The sequence below is a fragment of the Phyllostomus hastatus genome, unplaced genomic scaffold (assembly GCF_019186645.2).
Source record: "Phyllostomus hastatus isolate PE091 unplaced genomic scaffold, TTU_PhHast_1.1 phas_scaffold_78, whole genome shotgun sequence".
Taxonomy (NCBI): domain Eukaryota; kingdom Metazoa; phylum Chordata; class Mammalia; order Chiroptera; family Phyllostomidae; genus Phyllostomus; species Phyllostomus hastatus.
In genome coordinates, this window is record NW_025334041.1 from 5756010 (window position 1) to 5775247 (window position 19238).

The window sequence follows — 19238 nt, forward strand, 5'->3', positions numbered from 1 at the left end:
TATAATTTCTGCAAGCTGTTTGTTTTAAATTGGTCAGTTGAGAGAATTTACTTAAATAAACCATTAGTATTTAAATAAATCACTTGCATTTAAAATAAAAATATCATTAGTATTTTATACTTAAAGAAATCATTAGTATTTCAAATAAAAATGTATCCATATCCATATTTATATCTATCTGTACACCTTGATATCATCGTGACAGTATAAAACACTCTCCCTGGAACTGCTGGTGCAAACAGTTCCCTGAAGCTGGACCGAGAAGTGCTTGAGGAGGACGAGGATGTTTTTCCTCCCGGACCCAGCTCAGGTTGCTAAAGGAGGCTGGTGGAAAATACTCATGCATTCTTTTATGAAACATGCATCACCCGCCCCGGGCCAGACGCCGAGGGCCGGGCTGGGAACTGAAGATGAAAGGGGCTCCGTCTGCATCCTTGAGGCGACGACCATTGTCTCACACAGAAGAGGAAGAATGGAACCGGGAAATTGCCACAGTTGCTCTAGATGCTGGAAAAATATGGTCTCTTCCGACTTAAGTTTAAAATTTCATAAGCCAATGAGCTCGCATAGGCACAGGGAATATTGTTGTTTGTGTGTGTGGCAATGATTCTGTTTTTACAAAGGACAGACATTAAAAGAACTAGAGAACCCTTTGGGGCTTCAGTTTTTCATGTGGTCTAAGGGGAAAAAAATGCACCTTTTAATTTTGATCGGGAAGAAAGCCCTGTTTTCTACACATGTGGAAGGGCAGGTTCCTGTGGATTTTGCCATTAACCTGTTTCTGAATGTGTCCTTGTTTTCAAGACATTGGAAGAGGACTTAGTATTAGATGTTGACTTCCATGCCATCCAGCGTTTTCAGAACACCTTACAGTTGTTTGTGCACTGTTCTCCGCATTGCGGTGGGTCGGCAGGGGCGCTGAGTACAGCCGTAGTAACCTCTAACAGATCCTCCGAATTTCCATCCCTTCTCTTTCCTGCTGGCTTTCCTTTCTGTGGTGGCGGTGGCGCTGTTAGGTTGGTGTAGACAGCAGTGTTGACATCCTTGATTGTCCTCTGACTGTAAGTCCCCACATTCCCACCATCGGCGCTGCGCCAGCCCCGAGCTCTCCTCCTGGCCCTGCCTTCCCTGCCTGCACGCCCCCCCCCCCCGAGTGCGTCCTCCCCGCCTTCCGGCTCCCCCTTGCTTTCTGCAAGTGGATTTTAACCTTGAATCAAATGCGTGGTGGTGTTTTCGAATCATAGTTTAGTTTCTGCTCTGCTCAGTAAGAGGAGCAATGCTAAAAATGCAACCCCCTGCCCCCCATAAACCACACTCCAGTGTCTTCCTGAATATGAGCAGTATTTTTTATTTTTGAATGTTTGCAAGAAGATGGTATTCAACCATTTAATTTCCCCTTAGTGTCCACTCGTCAATACTTAGAAAGTTCATCTGCACATTGTTTCATGTGATAAAGTCACCCCCAAATCTCTGTGCCAAAGCTCCAGGCATGACCCACAGAAGTGGGGGCTGCCCCCGGAGCTGAGTGTCTGCCCAGATGTCTGTGCTTTGCTGGAACTCCAGCCACTCAGTTCATTTGCACAGACTACTTCCGAGTCCTGGGCTCTGTCCTGAGTGCTCTTCGGTTCTGCACTGATTGAGAGGACACTTAAAAGATTTCGGTCTTGAGAGTGATGTTTCCCTACTGCCGCTTCTCGTGGTGCAGGCACGCATCGCCCAGGGGAAGCTCTGTGCGCAGGTCTAGTCCAGCGGAAGTAAGGACCGGCACTTTCGTTGGCAGTGCTTGGTTTTCAGTCTGCGTTCACCTCTTCCTGGAAGGAAGAAATGCCAGGGGGAGGGGGGCAGGGAGGGGGGAAGGAAGGAAAAGAAAGGAAGAAAGGAAGGTAGGAAAGGAAAGATCACAGGTGCCAGATATTTTTTTTTTTTGGCTTTTGAGCATGGCTTTGTTTTCTAAACACAGCTTTCAAATAGTAATGTCAACCCTACTGCCTGTCTGAGTCCATTCCTTCATAAGAAATACTGCTGGTATGCAGGTGTGAAGTGCACCTGGGACCCCGTCATTTCGGACGGTGTTGAGATGCACCTTTCTGACCTCAGCTCTTGTTGGGGGGGTTTCTCTTCGGCAGGAGATGGCGAATATTCTGGCTCAGAAGCAGCTGCGGTCCATCATTCTCACGGTGAGTACCCACACGCTGTGGCCGCTCGCTGGGCAGCGGCGGTCTGGGGCGTTTGTGTCTTTCTCTCCTCCCGGGGCTTCAGTTCGTGGTTTGTTCTGGGCCCTGCCTCTGGGGTGGAGCAGTGGGAACTGGGGGGCAGGAAACAGTGTGATTTTGGGACTGGGATAAGCCAGCCTTTCGCACAGGAACCGCCCCTCTGCGTGGAAGGAGGGGTCTCTGCCACTCACTGCTCTAGAGGGAAAGACTTCCTGGCGGGAAGGGCTGGGCATCTCTCCGTGGGGCAGGTTTAGTGTCCTGACCGTGGCCTTAGCCTTGCTAAAATGTCCATTTAAGGAAATCGGGGGCTCCATGACTTAAAACATCTACTAGTTCGAGCTTATACTGTGTTTAGTGAGGGAGCTAGCTGGAAACGTATCAGACCCTGGGAGGAGTCCTGACATCTCACCACCGTCCCCTGGGCCCCGTACATGGGAAGGACAGAACAGGCGTCCACGGAAACCACTCACCACGGCAATGCAAACATGACCAGAAGCCTCGGTGGGAAAGAGGTTGTGAACCCTTGAAAATAAATGAAGTACCAACAATTCCTGGGACCCTGTCTGCTTTTTGACTTTCAGCTAAAGGCGGAGAGAGGCACGTGTGGTTGATTCCACGTCGGAGTTTTGCAAGTGTGTGTGTGCGCACGCACACGCATCCCGATACAGTGAGGCCGTTAAAAACGAAAAACCCTGTGAGGGCAAACAAAACAAATGTGCTAGAACCCGAAGCCCATAGTGGTAATCACAATTCGTCATCAGCTTTCATTGTAAACGTTCTGGCTGTTCAGGACAAAGGGCACCCAGAGGAGTGTAATTTTCTACATTTGACCAAGGAGGTACCCCGGTTCTTGGGGGGGGGGTGCCACATTTTCCCCCTGGAATCCAAACGGGGTTTGGGTAGAGCATTGGAATAGATTCTAGGTCCCAGAATGGTTTGGTAGAAATTGCAGAAGGTTTCCTAGTATTTTTTTATGCTGGCTCTCAATACAAGTGGGAGCTGTAATATGGGGGCGTAGTGAAGGGGTTTGTGCAGGGGGCGGCGGGTGGGGGAGGAAGGACTGGAGACGTGGGGTGAGGCTTTGAGGCCAAAAGTTCGAGGTTGGCATTCTCTGGCAAGAGCTTGGAATGCAGACACTTTTGAGTTGCTACTAAAATAGATATCCATGTACATTTGTACCTACATAATTTGTCTTTTTTAAAGATTTTATTTATTTATTTTTAGAGAGGGAAGGGAGGGAGAAAGAGAGAGAGAGAGAGAAACATCAACGTGTGGTTGCTGGGGGCCGTGGCCTGCAACCCAGGCATATGCCCTGACTGGGAATCGAACCTGCCACACTTTGGTTCGCAGCCCGCGCTCAATCCACTGAGCTACACCAGCCAGGGCTTTGTCTTTTTTAAAAAGTATTGGCCATGTTCAATATTATTTTGTATTGGTGTCAGGTGTACAGCATAGCGGTTGGACAGTCCTATCTGTGACAAAGTGATCCCCCGATATTTCCAATGCCCACCTGGCACTGTACACAGTTGTTACAAAATTATTGATTGTATTCCACATGCTGTACATTAAACGTCCCCATGACTCTTCCGTACCTGCCATTCTGTACTTTTCTCCCTTCCCCTTTTCCACCCATCCTTCCAGTCCCCCTCCCTTCTAGCAACCATCGGTCTGTTCTCTGTTTCTGCGAGTGTTTCTCTTTCATTCGTTAGTTGGTTCTGTGTTTTAGGTCCCACGTGTAAGTGAGATCACGTAGTGTTTGTCTTTCTCGGACTTACTTCACTCCGCGCAGTGCCCTCTGTAGCCATCCATGCCCCCCCGAGGCTGCCTTCCCACACCGCGTACAGAAGGAACTCAATGGGTTAAAGACTTAGATGTCAACGCCTGTCAACTCTGGTACTGAGTGTGTGCTGTGCATGAACCATCTGTTCTGGAGGTGGAAGGACATGAGTTTTCTCCCCCCGCCCCATCCCATTGCTTGGTTTCCCACCCCCTCAGCCTCCGTCACTTTGGTTCTGTGACTTCCTTCTGGTCTCTGTTCTTCTCTCCCCGCCTTCTTGAATAGGCTGTTCTGATGTGGTGCTCCCACCCAGGGTGGGGAGTTCAAGGGCATGCCAGGGTGGGGGCGCCTAGAGAAAGTTCTTTCAGACAGCAGGACATGGTTGGCTCTGGCCCATTCAAACTAGCCGACTTGACCGGTGGTTTCCCCGCCTTGACCAGTCACGCCGAAGGCACGAGCGGGGTCCCGCCAGAGAGGGTGTGAGGTGGACCCAGCTCTGGGGGAGGCGGACAGAGGCCCACCGAGCTAGTCTCCTGCCGTGCCTTTCACAGTGAGCCCTTTTCTGTTCACGTGGGCATGAACAGCGAGTGAAGTACCTCCCACGCACGCACTCACCGCGCTGGGGAGGCAGCGGGTGGCCTCCCTGTAGTCCGCACAGTGAGCGGGCCACACATCTAAGAGGAGCTTTGCCTGGGTGTGTTGCCTGTGAAACGTGTCCCCCTTTGGGAGTGGGGTCCCCTGCCAGAGACGGCTGTGGGGCGAGATGACGGCAGACACGCTCACCGTGTGCGTGTGCACGCCCTGTACTGCGTGCACGGCTGCGTCTGCCTCAGCGGTCCACGGTTTCGGCCAAGGTCCTCTCGTCCCAGGCACACCTGCTCTGGGTTCTCGGGGCCGAAGTCACCCGGGCACTTCCCGTGTCCTCCTTTGAAACGCCTCCATGCACCCAGTAGGTCTTTTTCTGGTTTCTGGCCTAGAGATGTAGCCACCTGACTGGGGTCTTGGATATAAAGGGGCTCCAGGGTCCCCACGTGTCCTTGCCTTTCTTCTGAAGCGCGGCCCCCCCAACCCGCCTCCCCGGGCCTCCCAGCGAAGACTTCAGAGATGCTACCTGGCGTCACGATGGGGGTTAACTTTTGTTTGCTTTTCTTTTTTTTTTTAATTTCTGTCTGTGAACCGTCTCCCCAGCACGTCATCCGAGCTCAGCGGGCCATCAACAACGAGATGGCACATCAGCTGTACGTGCTCCAGGTGCTCACCTTCAACCTCCTGGAGGACAGGATGATGACCAAGATGGACCCGCAGGACCAGGTGAGTGCCCACGAGACGGCAGTGAAGGCACAGGCAGGTGAGAACGCGTCATTCAAAGCCTTTTCTTGGGCTCCTCTGAAACCAGGCGAAGCTAGGTGATGATATTACTGATTTATTATCATCTCAGATTGAGCATTTAGGTGCATATGGGGTCAGAAAACAAGATGAGCAGATTATTTCATTACACATCAAACACATGTATTCTCTCTGTATTGGGTAAGAAAGCTTGACCGCCCGTGGCCATTGACCTTGGTCTTCGGCCCAGTGCCCTCAACGACTGGGGCCAACTGGTAGCTCCGGGTGATCCGGTTCTGCAGGTCGAGGAGGTGATTTCTGTCTCCAGGGGTCCGTCCAAAGGCGGGGGCTGCAGGTCACACCTGGTTTCTGGGCTCGCGTTGGTGTTGCTTGGCTGTTCGCTGTCGTTTGCTCTGGGCCGCTGTGTGTGCACAGAGGGTTCTGCCTCCGTCCAAAAGGCCTGGGGGGGCCGGAGCGGCGAGGACAGGGTGAGAGGAAACAGCTGGGCGGCCTGCTGCTGCACATGGTCAGCTTCAGCGGCGCTGCAGCTTTGGAAAGGAAGACCCTCCTTGCTGGCACGCGAGGGCCTGATGGGTCGCAGATGTGCGCCGCACATGTGAAGTGTGTAAGCGCTCTGGCGCTTCCTGCGTGGCGCGGGGCCCTGCGGCTGAGAGTGACGGGGAGGCCGGGAGAGGCTGCCTCACGTGCCCCGGGCTCCTGGGAAGGCCAAGTGCGGTCATCCCAGAGAGCGGAGACTATCATCTTACCGCCCCTCGTGAAGGGAGGCCGTGCAGCCTAGTGGGAGCGGCTCTCTCCGTTTGGAAGCCCTTCCTTGTGTTTATTTAAAGTGTCTTTTTTATTATGGTAAAATGTACGTGGGCTGTGCCACTTTAACCGTGTGCCAGGGTTTGTTTCTGGGAAGGCGTTTCTTCGTGGACTTAGGGACCCCCCATTGGCTGAGTGCTGTCCATAAACACGGCGCCTCTCACTGTGTTTATAGCCGTTGTTAGCCCCAGGTTCTTGAACTTGGCTTTCTCCACTCCCAAGCCTGTCATCATATGTGGGGCTCCTTGAAGAGCTCTGGACAACTGACAGAAGTGTTTCAGAGGACTTGGCCCTGAGGACACTGATGGGGTAAGGCCAGGGCCGACCAGGAGAAGGCCTGGCAGAGCCCAGACTCACCGCATCAGATGTCTTTTAACTGTTTTTTTTTCCCCCTCCTGAACACAGTGATTTGTGTCCCTCCCGGGAAACAGGGAGTCTGTGTAATGCCTCCCAATGAAAGTAACTCCCCTCTCCTCCTCCTCCCCAACGCCCGCAGGCCCAGCGGGACATCATATTTGAACTTCGAAGAATTGCTTTCGACGCCGAGTCTGAGCCGAACGCCAGCAGCGGCAGCATGGAGAAGCGCAAGTCCATGTACACCCGGGACTATAAGAAACTCGGCTTCATCGTAAGTAAACCGCGCCCGGCGACCTCCCAGTGTGGGGGGCCGACCCTGGGGCTGACCCCGGCCGCCTAACCGATGGCTCCGCCGGGCGTGGGGTCTGCTTGCGCCTGGCAGAATCGCTTTCACGTCTTCCAGATGTTTAGCTGGTTTACACGGGGTCACATGATCACCTCTCCTGGCCGCAGGGAAGTGGAATAACTTGCACAAGTGTGACTAATGCGGCGTTTGTTTACTCAGCCCTGATGAAGTGTAACCAAGAGCAGTTTGCCCGGAGGCATCTCGGCTTGATTCAGTCTGCTGCCCGGGCGGGCGGGATGCTTGGGTTCTGTTCGGAATGAAGTAGATGGTGGCTCCGGTCCCCGGGTTAGAAACTGGGTTACTTGTGCACATTGATTGCGTATCAAATTCGAATTGAGAGTCTCCTGACATTCAGCCACGACGAGATATATGCAGCAGACATTTTCCTAAGAGTTTTGTGCTGCTACAAATGCTACGATGTCTCCAAGATTTTCTTTTTTTTTTTTCAGTTTGCAAGCCGGAACACAGCTCGCCCTGAGCATAACTCTGTTTCGTTCTTGCCTTTTTCACTGCCACCATATTTCTGCAGGATCTCGGGCTGATTAAGCTCCAGTTCTGCAGACGTGAAGCTGGGTTTCCATTTTAACCACCATCCTGTGACGAAAAATGGGATTTGGTTTTTGGTGATTCTAAATCACTAGGCAATATTTTATGATTGCACATACTATTTCCTTGAACACATACACAGATATTAATGTTTATACACATTGATACCACACTTTATGTGTTATTTGGGAAAACTTGTCATTCATGGGAAATGTCTTTGAAAATGTTTCCACATCACTTAACGTATACTGTTTTTTTTAAAGATTTTATTTATTTACTTTTAGAGAGGGGAAGAGGGGAAGAAAGAGAGGGAGAGAAACATCAATGTGTGGTTGCCTCTCCCATGCCCCCAACTGGGGACTTGGCCTGCAACCCTGGCCTGTGCCCTGACTGGGAATGGAACTGATGACTCTTTGGTTCGCAGACTGGCACTCAGTCCCCTGAGCCACACCAGCCAGGGCAAATGTACTGTTTTTTATTACTGAGGAGTTTTTCATGATTTGGATGTACTACAGTTTATCTAACCCAGCTCCTTTTCCGAGCCTTTCGGTGCTTTGGAACTGCCGTGAGGTCTGTAAACAGCATCCTCGCCGGACATTTATGCTTGTCTATGATCATGATGTCAGAGTAAATTTGTGGAACCGTTGTTTCTCCCATATATATATTTTTAGGGCTTTCAATATTCATAAATTGCTTTGAGTATTTTCCATTTTAACCAGCGGTGGATCAGAGTGGCTATGTTTCTGAAACTCTCCAAAAATGTCTGTTACACTTAAAAAAAAACAGTAATCTGAGTTACTGTTTTTATAGCGGCCATCACAGCATGTCTTTTTTAGTAAGAATACATTTTTTAAAAGATTTTATTTTATTTTATTTTTTAGAGAGGGAAGGGAAGGACAAAGAGAGAGAAACATCAATGTGGGGTTGCTGGGGGTCATGGCCTGCAACCCAGGCATGTGCCCTGACTGGGAATCGAACCTGCGATGCCTGGTTTGCAGCCTGCGCTCAATCCACTGAGCTATGCCAGCCAGGAGTAAGAATACTTTTCGAACATTGCCTTCAGCTCTGCAACCTCCTTTGCAGGTGTATTTATCATATCATCTTTATTCCACCATATCCTATATTTTAACTACAATGTTCCATGTGGTCTCCTAGTTGAATCTGTTATTTTACATTTTAGCCAACGGTTTTGTGGCTGATGGGCCAGGTGGGCGTTTCCCGTGCTAGGTGTGTGTCGATGACTGAGCTGCGTGGGCGGCCCCGGCCCGGCTCTCACCCCCCTGCGTGTTGGCGGAGCCCGTGTTCCAGGGTTAGCCCGGGGAAGGCAGGTGGGGGCACATGGCAGGTGGGCGCACATGCTACCTCGTCCCCTGTTCCCCCCGGGTTTCACTGTTGTGCGCTGAGCAGGGTGTGCCCAAGGACCCGGAAGCTTCGCAGACTCACCCTGCCTGTCTCCCCCTTAAGTCCCAGCACCACGGCCGGGGCGCGTGCCTTCCAAAGGCCCCCCAGTTGTTCCGAATGTCCTGGTGCAGCCTACGCCTGGTTACTGCCGTTTCTCCTTCCTCCTTCAGCCGCGGCCTGACTCTCCGGAGCGTTTGAACCATGTAGAGAATGCAGAAATCCAGCTCCTACCGCCTCCGGCTTCCTAGGCCCAGAACCCCTCGGGTCTCTGCCCCGGGTCCGAGTGGTGTTCGCCGGGGCCGTGTGTGTGAGGAAGAGGGGCTCAGGTTAGCACAGGCTCCAGGCCCCGGGGAAGGTGTGCATGAGGGGGTGGAGGTGGGGAGCACCGCGTCTTATTGTCACCAGAGCCTGCAGGAGGTGAAGTCCACGTGGCATTCCCCCGTGGGAAAGCCAGGTCTGTGGGTCTAACCTGATTGCTCATGTCCCCACAGTTTACCGTTTACCTGTTTATTTAGTGCCCATTAGGCGTTCAGTGTCACGAGTACTTTGTGAAGAACACTGCGTCTCCTAAAAACCGAACGTTAATTTGATGAACTTTTGAGGACTTTGCCGCTTCTGCGGCCTCACAACGTCATTTTAGGAGAAGCAAAGGCCTCGGACAGAGAATAACCCCCACGAGAGGGCGGGGTTCTCTGATTTTTCCACGGGTCATTGTTCAGCTTCAATTCTAGGCCTTCCCCTGACACCTCGCCCAGGCCGCGGCTTCCGGGAAGAGAGCTGGGGAACTGGGAAAGGCTGGCGAGGAATGGTTTCTAACGCCAGCAGCCCTGACAAGTGGAGGTTTTCTCTTTTTCGCGGGAGCAACCAGACCTGGACAGACCGCAGGGAAGGGAACCGCGCGCTGCCTGCGCCCCCTAGAGGCCACCGTGCAAACACGCCCCGAGCTGGCGGGTTCACCCAGGGTCAGGCCACCAGTGCTCTGGGCTTCCAGACAGTCCTGGGGCAGGCCTCACTCTGCGCTGTCACCAGAGAGAGGGCCTGCCTGTCAACTCTGCACTGAGCTCCTTCCGGTGAACGCCTTCTGGAGCAATCGGAGGTTTGGGTCATCTTCTGGCTCTTTTTGAAGGAAAGTTCAGTGTATAGGATGACGATGGCTGTTTCTCATTCCACACCTCCCAAGTGGGCCCAGGAAGTGTCAGATGACACGTTTTGGGAGTTAAGTGGGCCTAGATTTTTTTGTTAATCCTCACAGGAGGCTACGTTTATTGATTCGAACGAGAAAGAGAAAGAGAGGGCGAAAAACATCGATGTCAGGGAGGAGACATCGATTGGTTGCCTTTCCTTACATGTCCCAACCAGGGATCGAACCCGCAACCTGGGTATGTGCCCTGACCAGGAATCGATCCCACAACCTTTTGGTGTACAGGCCTGTGCTCCAACCAACTGAGCCACCGGGCCAGGGCTCTGTGGGCCTAGGTTTTGATTCCGTCCTTCCTACTTACAAGCCATGGGCCAGCGGGCCCGAGATTTAACCTACATGGGTGCCACTTTCCTCACATGTGACACTGGGCAGGCAGGTTGTTGGAGACCCTGCAAGACCACCTGTCATGGGCACAGCCCCTGCTGGGGGCGGGCAGGCACCCAGCAAATGGTATGTCCCTGCCTTGCTTTTCAGAGGGCACATAAACCATCGGCATCGTGGGCGGCTTTTACGTTTTCCCAGCTGGAAGGGGCCGTTGCTCCAACAGGGCACGGAGAAGGGCCACCAAGCACAGCACCGTGGAGGGGGCAGGTGGGCCTCCTGTCCCCTGTGGGCGGCACAGCATCCCCGCAGAGCAGGTTTCCCTGACGGCGTGATTGTAAACCCCCCCCTAAAGCGGCCGGACGGCGTGGGTGTGGGCCCCGGCACAGACAGGCGCCTGCTTGTACAGCAGAGCCGCTTCATCTCCCGAGGCCTCTCAGTGCGTGGCTCTCCGGGCTCCACACGGGTCTGCCACGGGCGGCGCCCTGGTGGGAGGAGGGGCTTACGGTCGTCCGGGATACTGGCACTGTTTTCATCGGAATGCCAAGGAAGCGTGCGTGCGTCCTCAAGGTGAGCGAAGGCCGGTTCTCATTTTTGGAAGGAGTTCATGCGGAAAATGGGAAATGCCTGTATACAGACTGTGCCCTGTTGGTTGCCGTGATGAAGACCTGTTATACTCTGTGAAGAGCTGTGGGTTTGACCGGAGTTCCAGTAGGATTTGCCGTATTTTTTGGACTATAAGACACACCGTTCCCCCAAATTTGGGAGCAAAGAGGGGTGCGTCTTATAGTCCAAATGTAGCTTACCTGGCTTGCTGTGTGTGGTGGGGGCGGCGGCAGAGCGAGGTCACAGGTTATTAAATATTTTGCTTCAAAAATTTTTTTTCTTATTTTCCTCCTCTTAAACCTAGGTGTGTCCTATGGTCTGGTGCGTCTTAAAGTCCTAAAAATACGGTGCCTCTCTTAATGGTGAACAGACGGCTTTTCTATTTGCACATTTTACCTTCGTCCAGTCTATTGGACAAACATTAAGAAGGAGATGCCTGTTCAGGCAGACCTCAGGGGTGTGGGGGGGTTCAGGTCCACACCACTGAAATGGAGTGACTATGGCGATAAAGGGGGCCACTTGAATTTTTTGGTTTCCTGGTGCTTGTAGAAGCTATGATTACAGCAAATGGTAGTCTCTTAAGTGTGCAACAGCATTATGCCTAAAAATGTACACACTTTGAGTAAAAAAGTACTTTCTTGCTCAGAAATGCTCACCGTCCTCTGAGCCTTGAGCTGGTGGAGGGCCTTGCCCCGACGGTGGCGGCGGTTGCTGAGGGCTGGGGCGGGCGGGCGGCTGGGGCCGGCTCTGAGACCTGGACAGAGGTGGAGCTCGCCCCACGAACAGACTCCTCCTCTCACCAACGATCTCTCTGCAGCACGGATGCTGCTTGGTAGCAGTTTGCCCACGACGGAACTTCTTCCAGAACGGAAGCCGGGCCTCTCGAACGCCACCGCCACCGCTCTGTCCGCTCAGTTCGTGTCGTAGCCCGAGTCCGCCCTCTGCTGTCGTGTCAACAGTCGTCACGGCGTCGTCACCAGGAGCAGAGCCCGTCTCGGGGCCCCGCTCTCTTCGCTCAGCCGTGAGGGGCTGCTTTTCTTCCGCACGACTGTGGTCATGGGGTTGCCGTGGTTTGGTCCAGTTCTCCCGCTCTTTGTGCCACGTCTGCATTAGCTTTTCCCACGGAAGCCTTGAGCCCCTCCAAGTCATCCTTGAGGGTTGGAGTCAACTTCTTCTAAACTCCTGTTAATGTCCACATTTTGACCTCTTCCCATGAGTCACAAATGTTCTTAATAGCATCTAGATGGCCAATCCTTTCCAGAAGGTTTTCAATGTACTTTTCCCAGGTCCTTCAAAGGAGTCACTCTCTGTGGTAGCTATGGCCTTCATAAATGTATGTCTTAAGTAAGAAGACTTAAAAGTGAAGACTACTCCTTGATCCCTGGGCTGGAGAACGGAAGCTGTGTTGGCAGGCGTGAAAACAATGTGAACCTCATTGTTCGCCTCCGTCAGAGCTCTTGGGGGACCCGGTGCTTTGTCACCGACCAGTAACATTTCGAAGTGAATTTCTATTTCTGAGCAGTGGGTCTCAACAGTGGGCGTAAAATAGTCAACAAACCATGCTCTAGACAGATGTGCTATCATCCAGTCTTGGTTTTTCTATTTACAGAGCGCAGGCAGAGTCAATTTAGCAGAATTCTTTTTTCTTCTACCCTCACCCAAGGACGTGTTTTCGTTGCTTTTGGACAGAGAGGAAGGGAGAGAGAGAAACACCTGTGTTGCCTGTAGGTGACAGGTGGCCTGTGGGACGTTACAGAGACCCCTTGCCAATCATGTGGCATCACTCGGCATAGTCACGGGGGCAGCATTTAACCCAGCAAAATACCACACCCCTGGAATCCGGTGAAATTCCATTCTACAGTGAAATTTCCATTCTGAAACCATTCCACGTAGAACAGAACTCAGCCTATAGTGAACCCGGCTTATATTTCTGCATCATTCCTAACAGAAGTTTCCCGTAAGGTTTTGTCTCTGAGAATGTGATTCGGCCCCTTGAAGTTCAAGAACAGTGTTAGTAAGACTCTAGAATCTGCGTGTGTGAATTGCAGAGTCAGTTACAACATTTACCTAATTTTTATGGAACTTGCCTCTCCCAACCCCCTTCCTTGACAACTGGAAACCAGAGTAAAGCAGATTTTTTTTAAATAAAGGAAATCACTTTCCCCCATAAGAATGGTTTAATAATTGGGATACTATTCTTAACAAAGCACTTGGCTTTCAAATAGTTCAAATATGACCCATAAACAGGAGGTCATAAAAGCAAAAGACTACCTAATATTTTTTAAACTGTCATTTGCCGAAATTCTCTAAGTTCTAGCCACGCAGTCCAGGAGGCCCCAGTGTGGGCTGGGGCGTTCTTCCAGGAAGTTCTGGCCCGTCCTGGCCGGTCCGCCCAGCCCCAGCCAGTCCCTTCCACGTGAGGGACCCTCGGGGGACAGTCGGCGAAGGGATGACCAGTGGCTGAGACCTCTGCCTGGTTCTGTCCAGGTGAACTCATGGGCTTGGTCCCTGGAATCAGATCTTCCATTTCCCGCCTCATCCTCGCTGTGCTCTGGTCCGGTCTGGTCAGACACTCCCTTCCCCAGCCGGGGTCATTTCTGGGCTTGCTCCACCCCTGTGTAACTAGCCAAGAAATCCTTTATGAGTGAAGCCAGAGCAGAATCAGCCACCAGAGGGTGCAAAACCACAGCCATGGACTTGGAACCGGACCAGCTGGGCTCAGAGGCCCCCTCCGGGGACACCCAGGGACCTCACAGTTAGGCTGACCAGCCAGCAGAGTGTGGAGCTGCAGGACCAAGCAGCCATTTCCATCGGGTCAGTGGCTCTGCATACGCGACACGCTATTTCCCTTCTCCCCACCCTAGTGGGGGGCTCGGGGGGCACAGAGGAGTCCTGAGAATGGGGGCACCTCATCCCAGAGTCAGCAGCCTGCAGAGGCCCGGCATTTATTTACCTGCCGTGGACGCACCTGAAGATGGTGACAGACACATCCGCCCTTATTCCCCACAGGGACCGTGTGGGTCACAGTGCTTTAGAAATTTTTATATAAAGTTTTTGTATTATTTTACTAATATGAAAATAATAAAATGTTTTTATATTATTACAGATGATATTCTAAAGGAGAACTTTAAAAAACAAACGGTCACTCATTGGCATGACAGCATTTGAGCTTTGTTCCCCTCTCATCTCTTCCACTATAATTAATTTTAGATCCAGGCCCAATTCTCCGGGATAACTTACCGAAAACTGAATGAGGAGGACACAGGTGGTCCGTTCATCCCCTGTGAGAGCGCTGGATTTATTTTCTGGGCACTAGGGGGCGCTCCGAACAAAGGCATGTGCGTCAGATACCATCCAGGCTGAGAAGGGGGTTATACTTAGTGGGGTCGTTTTAAATCCGGTTCCAAAGCGCCCTGCCCCAGCTAAAATCTTCCGCCTCCCATTTTTGGCTTAAAGCCCACACAACTCTGTCCCCATGGAAACATGGCTGTGGCAGAAGGAGGCAGCTTACGAAACAGTGGTAGTTATCGACCTCTTAATGTACTGTGCACACTCCCTTGGCATTCGTGGGGCCAAAGGGCACCGTCCGGCAGGTGCAAGGGTGGCGCCCAGGGGCCGCGGGCTTTGTACCATGCCGACAAGTCCGCTGTATCTGAGACAAGCCCTGGATGAGCACAGCCCGCGGGCCGGGCTGCCTGCCGGCTGTTGTGTGCCAGCTCCGGGGCGGAGGGGCCTTGGGCGGTTTCCCCGACCTTCGCTGCCTCGGCACCCTCAGTGATGAGGTGGGGGTAGCAGCAGGGCCGCCCTGCGCTTGCCGTGGGCACTGATGAGTTCATAGACGTCAGGATCTCAGAAGCCTGCCTGGCGCTGAGAACGTTTCCGTAAGTTCTGACTGTTGCCGATACCATTTGGACCTGATGGCTGCAGTGGGTCCGGGGTCTGCGCTGCGCCCCCGAGTGACTGGGGCACGGCATGGGACTGGACCCTGCTGGGTCAGAGAGTGAGAGCTGGGTCGCTTCAAACGTGGAGCTGGTGCCGAGGGGCGACGTGTCCCGAAGTCCATGGATTCTAGAGGATTCCGGAGCGGCTTAGCTGGGCAGCAGCGGTGTTCCCCTCCAGGAGCTCGTTAAGGAGGCGGTGGTTCTTCCCCCTCACTTTTCGGTGCACCGGAGCCGGCGTGCAGGCCCGTCACTGAGGAGGCCTGTCGTGGACCTGCCTGTTGCAGGCCTCTGTCCCCCAGGGGTTTCCCAAAGAGGGGGGCTCACAACCACGACAAAAATCAAAAGAAACTTTGCTGTTGACCACAGGAAGCACGTTTCAATCAGGGAACTCCATCCAGGACAACCCCCCAGAGTGCCTTGGCCTTGAACTTAGGCTGCACGGCACTGAACCCGAGCATCTGGGCAGTTCTGGGGTCCAGGTGTCATGACGGGCTGCTGAAAACCTCCAGCTCTCCCTCCCTTCCCCCCCACCCCCTTCTCTCTCTCAGTTGTTGATTTGAGAGAGGGAGAGAGAAACTTCAGTTTGTTGTTCCACTTACTTCAACTTCAGTTTGTTGTTCCATGCTTAGTGGTTGATAGTTGTATGTGCCCTGACTGGGGGATTGAACCTGTGACCCTGGCATATGGGGACAGCACTCTAACCACTGGGCTCTGTGGCCAGGGCCACCAGCACTTCTTCACTTGCTCTGCTGTCACTGCCGGGCCTCTTGATTTGCTTCCGGTGCGATCATTATCACAGAAGACCTGAGATCAGTGCTGACTCTCCCAGGGCACAGGCAGAGGGAGAGGGAGGGGCAGGTTCAGAGTCCCCTGAGGCAGGCGCCTGCTTGCTGTCAGTCAGCCACTCCACGTGCGTGAGTGCGCCCTCTGTTTCTGTCCCCCTTCCCGAGACTGTTTTCCTTTCCCCTTTTCCCAAACGGTCCCCATTTGGCCATGCATCACATGGCGGTGGGTTTGGTGTGATGTGACCTCGGGATGGGAGGTGTCAGCAGGACATCCAGACCTGTCCCCTGTCTGGGAGGAAGGAGTTGATGTGCTGGCGCTGCCTTGGCGGTGTGGAGTTCTAATTCCGGACGTGGCATTTTGTACGTGTAGGAAGGCTGTCAGACCTTCCCAATGGGAAGGGACAGGCACCGGTCTGAGAATAGCGTCGTTACGTAAGCGCCGTCCCAACGGAGGCATCCTGGCCCCCTTCCTGCACCTCTGCCCCTGGAAGAGGGGAGATAGGAGCCCCAGGAGCTCTGCACAAACCTGTGCCAATCGCCCAGCCTTTCAGTGAGAGCAGCCACGCTCCTGAGATGGTTCTGGGGATGACAGAGCCAGAAGGGTGAGGGGTTCTTATGAACTCTTCGGTTCTTAATAGTCTTGCCCCTCCCTTCTAAATGTTTTTTTTTAAATGGATGGATTTTTAAAAAGATTTTATTTATTTATTTTTAGAGAGGGAAAGGAGGGAGATAGAGAGAGAGAAACATCAATGTGCGGTTGCTGGGGGTCTGCAACGCAGGCATGTACCCTGGCTGGGAATCGAACCTGCGACACTTTGGTTCGCAGTCCATGCTCAATCCACTGAGCTATGCCAGCCAGGGCTCTAAATGTTTTTTTTTTAATTAAAAAATTATCCATTGATATTTAGAGAGAGAGAGAGAGACTGATCTGCCATTCCTCCCATCCATGTACCCACTGCCCGATTCTTGCATGTGCCCCAGCCAGGGATCAAACCCGCAACCTTGGTGCATCGGGACGATGCTTTAACCAACTGGGCCTCTGGCTGTAAATGTTTACCAAATGGATCGATTGGCCTGTGGAGAATATCTGGTTTGTAGGTGGCCCACTGGGGTTTCCCTGGTTCTACTTTAGTGACAAAACAGCCCCCAGAGCCACCCCTACCAGCCGCAGCGTTCGGGGGGCTTCTGAGGACCCGGGCCGATGACTCCACAAGGCGCAGCTGCGGTTCTTCCTCGTTTAGGGATGAAGCAAAGGAGGTCTCTCGCCTTCAAGCAATTTTAAGAACTGCTCAGGGGACTGCCTGGTTTTGGAGGGACAAGGAGACACTTGCAGACGTAAGGCTGCTTCTCGAGTTGTTTGAGCAGAGGTGCAGCCTGCGGTGTGGGTGAGGCAGTGACCTGGACAGACAAAGCTGATCCGGGCGTCTCTCTTCCTGGCCCCCAGACACCCCATGGGGATGTGCAGCGTGGGGACACTCTCCACTCCCGTAGCATCCTGGGGGGTTGAGCAGCCCCCACAAAGTCTGTCTCACCGGGGCCTTTTCCCTCTCAGGCTGACGGCACGGTGAACGAAGACCTCACACCAGCCGTCTGCTCGTGTCCCCGCCAGGTGGTGGGACAGGCCCTCAGCTTTGCTGGCTCTCAGGTCGAACTGAGCAGGAGCAAGGCCCCCTCCCTGGCCTGGGGGCCAGAAGCCAAGTAGCACTGGCTTGATCTTAGCAACAGCATTACTTCTTGGGTTGGCCAAAAAGTCCGCTTAGTTTTTTCTGTAAAACAAAAGACACGTTTTTCATTTTCACCAATAACTTTATTGATTTGGATATTTTAAGTATGTTGGCTATCTCCCGCAAGGTAGAACATTGATTGTTCTCACTGAACATCTCGATCTGATCGCCATCAACTTCGACTGGTCTACCCCACCATGGCACATCGGCCAGCAAGAACTCCGCACAAAACTTCGCAAAGCACTTTTGACACGTTCACTCAGTCACGGTGCCTTCTCCGTACATGACACAATTTTTATTTTTTAGTTTTGGTTGCATTTGTAACTTTTGTGAAATAATAAAGCATAATATGCCAAAATGTTGCATCGTTTCTTCCATTTTCAACATGAAAATGGCTACACAAAAATTCACCAAGTTTGATTTTTCTAATGCACGTGGATATGACAGCTGCCACAATGCAGTCTAACAAAGTTGTTTCCAATGAAATTAAAGACACTGAGCACTACTAGAGCCCTTGTAGGGGAAAAAACCCAAACGAACTTTTTGGCCAACTCAGTAGTTTTCCAGAGGCTTGGGAAGCTTTCTGCAGCTCAGGGCCAGCAGGGGGCAGCACCAGCACGTGGCACCGTGGCCTCCCGACTCTGCATTGTCTCATTGTTGAAGGAAAAATGAAATCGCTTGGTTATAACCTCTGCCTGCTTGCTCAGTGTTTCCATCTGCATTTCTTTCATTTTTGTTTCTGCCCTTCCTGTGCCTCTTGCTCCTCTTCCTCCTGGCTTGGAGCCTCTGGCCCTCCGAGATGCCTCCCCTGGACCACACTGACCTTCGCCTTGTCTCGTAGCCAAAGCCCAGCGATGAAAGGAAAGGAAGCGTGGGCTGTGACGACCGAGGTCCCGAAAGCCCATCCTTCTAGCTCCCTGGGGACCCAGGAATGGCCCGTGACTTCTCGCCGCCCCCGTTGCTCACGATCCTGACGTTGGCACTTTGGTTTTGCTTCTGTCGACCATCCGGCCCTTCCCCCTGTTTCTCCTGGATGTCACCGATGTCACTTCGTCAGTCTCTGAAGGACTCTCCCAGCCCAGGCGCCCAGTCCTGTCTCTGTGACGTCGCTCTGCTTCCCTTCAGTGCGCTTGTCGGAAGAAACCACTTCCCAGCTCAGAGAGATTCCTGTGTCAGCCCGGGAGGCGCAGGGAGCGGGGCCGGGGCTGCAGCTGCAGCCCTTCATGGGCTGGCCACCGCGACCCTTTGGCCCCGAGCCGTCGCGCCCACGTGCGCTCCCTTCCTTCCACGGGGCGGCGGCCGGAGCCTCGTGACGTCCTGGGCAGGGTGCACGCGGCGTGCAAGCACCGCACCCGGACCGTTACCTGTCAGGTTGAATTCGTCAGCTCCCGTGGGAAACTCCCTCCTCTGGGTCCGGGCACCTATCGCCCGGGCTCTGTTTGGTTTGGTTTTTTGAACTTTGGCCCTCGTGAGCTTTTTCTTCCTGCCTCTTCACAGTATTTCCCTCTGCTCGTCCATCTCCATCATCTCGACTGTGGGAACTTTGCAGGGAGGGGAGATGGTGACGGAGCAAAGCGAGGCCTCGGGGAGCCTCGGGGACACCCTGTCACCTCACCCTGCACAGCCCAGCACAGCCTCGGTTGTTAGCTGGCTCCCTCGGCTGCTTTCTCTGTGAACGCTGCTCCTGACACGGGTGACAGCCTGTGCACTGTCCTATCACCCCCAGGCGTCAGCGGTAAACCTTGACAGAAGTCACGTGTAATGGCTGGATAGCATTTCATTAAGTGACGGAACCATAATGTACTTAGGTGTTCCGTATAGTTACGGGTTTCAAAACATATACTGCACAAGAAGCTTCAGTGACCACAT

General features: G+C 52.9%; 1 protein-coding gene across 6 annotated transcripts in view; it reads left to right on the top strand.

Moving 5' to 3' along the window:
* ELMO1 (engulfment and cell motility 1) overlaps positions 1-19238 on the top strand; it is a 472430-nt gene that overhangs the window by 194744 nt on the left and 258448 nt on the right. For all 6 annotated transcript variants that reach the window (XM_045828139.1, XM_045828136.1, XM_045828134.1 and 3 more), the window contains 3 exons: positions 2127-2177; positions 5179-5301; positions 6638-6769. In XM_045828139.1, coding sequence (XP_045684095.1) covers positions 2127-2177; positions 5179-5301; positions 6638-6769 — 306 coding nt within the window. The remainder of the gene's footprint in view (positions 1-2126; positions 2178-5178; positions 5302-6637; positions 6770-19238) is intronic.